General features: G+C 49.0%; 1 protein-coding gene across 1 annotated transcript in view; it reads left to right on the top strand.

Moving 5' to 3' along the window:
* LOC119593643 overlaps positions 1 to 2824 on the top strand; it is a gene marked incomplete at its 5' end in the record, with an annotated part of 8671 nt that overhangs the window by 1862 nt on the left and 3985 nt on the right. The window contains 4 exon segments of the mRNA XM_037942594.1: positions 129 to 919; positions 1257 to 1663; positions 2231 to 2406; positions 2495 to 2542. Coding sequence (XP_037798522.1) covers positions 129 to 919; positions 1257 to 1663; positions 2231 to 2406; positions 2495 to 2542 — 1422 coding nt within the window.

The raw sequence follows: 2824 nt of genomic DNA, 5'->3' as shown, positions 1-2824 counted from the left end.
GGTTTAGACTATATCACCAGGTTAATGAAATGAGGGAGGGAGATTTTATAGAAGCTGGGTTCGTTTTACCCGGGGGAAGTTCAGCCAACGGCAGTTAATCATTCTTCTCCTTCCTTCCTGTGCAACAGCTTGGAGGTCAGATGGGCGCGGAGGGCAAGATGAACAACGAAATGTTCTACCAGAGCCAGATGCCCGGCCAGTACGGGCAGCCGCCGCGCTACCCGACCCAGCAGCTGATCGGGCCCGGGGGCATGATCCGCCACGTCAACCCTGCGGGCGGCCAGATGATGGGCCAGATGTCCCGGCCGCCCCCGCCGGAGTACCGGCAGGTGGCGCTGATGCCCCAGCAGTCCATTATGGGCCAGCCCCTAGGGCAGCCCATAGGCCAGATGGGCCAGGGCATGGGTCAGATGACTTACCCAGCCATGCGAGCGGGCATGAGACCAGGCATGGTGACGGGCCCCATGGTCAGCATGGGCTCGGGGCAGATGATCGGCAGCATGACGCAGCAGACGTTGCCGCCGAATATGCCCACCATGAAACCAGGCATGGTACCTCCCACCACTACCATGAACCCCTCAGTCAGCATGGCCAACAGCACCATGACCGGCGCCTCAATGGCCACCATGACAGTAGGCACCATGTCCGCCAGCAGCATGAACAGCAGCATGGGCCAGGGGGGCTGCGGCGGGGACGATGGGGATGGTGACCCGCTCGCCCATAACCAGCCAAGGCATGCTGCAGCGGCCGCGGCCCCCCAACGTCAACATAGGCCCTGGCCCCGGGGGACTCAACATCGGCACGCAGATGCCTCCGTCGCGGCCCGAGTGGCGGCAGATCATGATGCAGGGAGGCCAGGGCAACATGCAGATCGTGGGGCCCATGAGACCAGGCTACCCGCAGCAGCAGCCCCAGCAAGGTAGGGAATAAACCTCCACCTTATTTGTGGCTAACTGATTTCATTTTTATGGTGGAGATAATTCCAGGGTGTGAAATATTCGTAGGATAATTTTGTCTTGTTGTAGAATGTAAATTTTGCAAGATTTATTTACTACAGTGGATGTTTTCTAGGTTATGAATCATGTTTGTATTTGATTCCAATATAGTTCACAATAGTGGCAGAAGATATTTGCATTCAGTGAAGTTATCAGAGCTGATATTAATGCTCCTTGTATAGGAAACGTGGACATAGCATTTCGGGTAAGATTTCACGATAATTTTGGGCTTGAAGAGTAAAATTGCTTGGATGTTTCCAGGAGGAATGATGAGCCAAGGAGGGCAGATGATGGGGATGCAGCGGCCAACCAATCAGATGATGAACATGATGGCCATGCAGCAGGGCCAGTCCATGCAAGGAGGGCCTGGTATGCAGGGAGGTCCTGGCATGCAACCAGGACCGGGAATGCAACCCGGGCCTGGGATGCAGACCGGACCAGGAATGCAACAGGGGCCCGGAATGCAACCTGGAATGCAAGGAGGACCAGGAATGCAGGCTGGGCCAGGGATGCAAGGTGCCCCTGGAATGCAGGCTGGGCCAGGGATGCAACCGGGCATGCAAGGAGGCCCAGGTATGCAAGGCGGCCCGGGCATGCAGGGTGGCCCAGGCATGCAAGGAGGTCCAAGAATGCAAGCAAACATGGTTGCAATGAGTCAGCAGACCCAGGTAAGCATTTCTTGCAATGTTGCTTATCAAGTAGAAAATATCATTTAGTTCAACACAGTTGTGTGGGTTTGGTAGGAAGCTGGTTCACATCACCATTGGTCGAGTAGACAAGCACTCCTGGCTTAGGTTTTGGGCTCATATTTCACATTGTGTCTGTAGAATTCCTTAAAAGAAAAAACATTTGACAGGTCTAACTCAAGTAAAATAACTCATACCAAGGTGCAGGTCGTTTAGAATCTGCAGATTGCTCCTCTTTTTTCCATTTTTAATTTGAAAGGATTATTGTGCTCTACCAAGCACTTTGGATTTTTTTTAGCTTTGAGACTTGTCATAATGTTTTGAAATGCTTGTTTATCCAGTGAAAATTAATTCTTTGATATTGTAGACAACTAATAATAGGTCAGTTACCAGTACTGTGTAGTTTTAGTAGAATAGTGTTACTTATTAACAGGGCCTTAGGGATCTGCCATGATAAGTTCTTTACTTTTCTGCTAGAGAGATTATTGTGTGAAATACTGAATATGTAGGTATGAACGCTACCATGCTTATACTTATGCAAGTATTCAGTGTCAGAATTGAAAGAACATGGCATCACAAGGCTTTATTTTTGGCCTTTGTGTAGTGTAGTGCACATACCCTTTGCGGAAGAATTGCAACGTATCGCCACTGAACTCACCTCTCCCTTCTGGGGAGATGGGACAGTGCAGAAGTCCTCCTCTTCTGTGATGCGATATCTTCGTAGTGTATGTCACCATGATGGCAAGGCTTAGCTTTGGATCATCCATTGCATAGTTGGACGTGAGAAATAAAGAACTTATCTTGATGTTACAGGCAGAATCAGCTAAGGTACGGCAGCCATCTCTTTCAAGTGTCAAAAAGGTAACATTGCAGTTGATAATAACCTTAAAGTGAGATAGGACGAACATGAATTATTGCTCAGCTAGAGCTTGATGTAAATGGAATGCTAATAGTGTCATGAATATCCCTGCAAATGAAAGACATTGCAGATTGCTGGAAATATCAGGTGATGTTTCCTGCAACACTGTAGTTGTTCAATTATTTATAAGACAAAAGGATTTAAAACAGTTGAACCAAAGGCTTGAGGTGGTGGTCCCTTGTAGTAAGAAACAGCATTTTTTGATAAGATACATAGCAGAAGGG

Source organism: Penaeus monodon, chromosome 32, assembly GCF_015228065.2.
Source record: "Penaeus monodon isolate SGIC_2016 chromosome 32, NSTDA_Pmon_1, whole genome shotgun sequence".
Taxonomy (NCBI): domain Eukaryota; kingdom Metazoa; phylum Arthropoda; class Malacostraca; order Decapoda; family Penaeidae; genus Penaeus; species Penaeus monodon.
The sequence above is the reverse complement of the archived record's forward strand: the minus strand, read 5'-3'. Positions and strand labels throughout refer to the sequence as shown.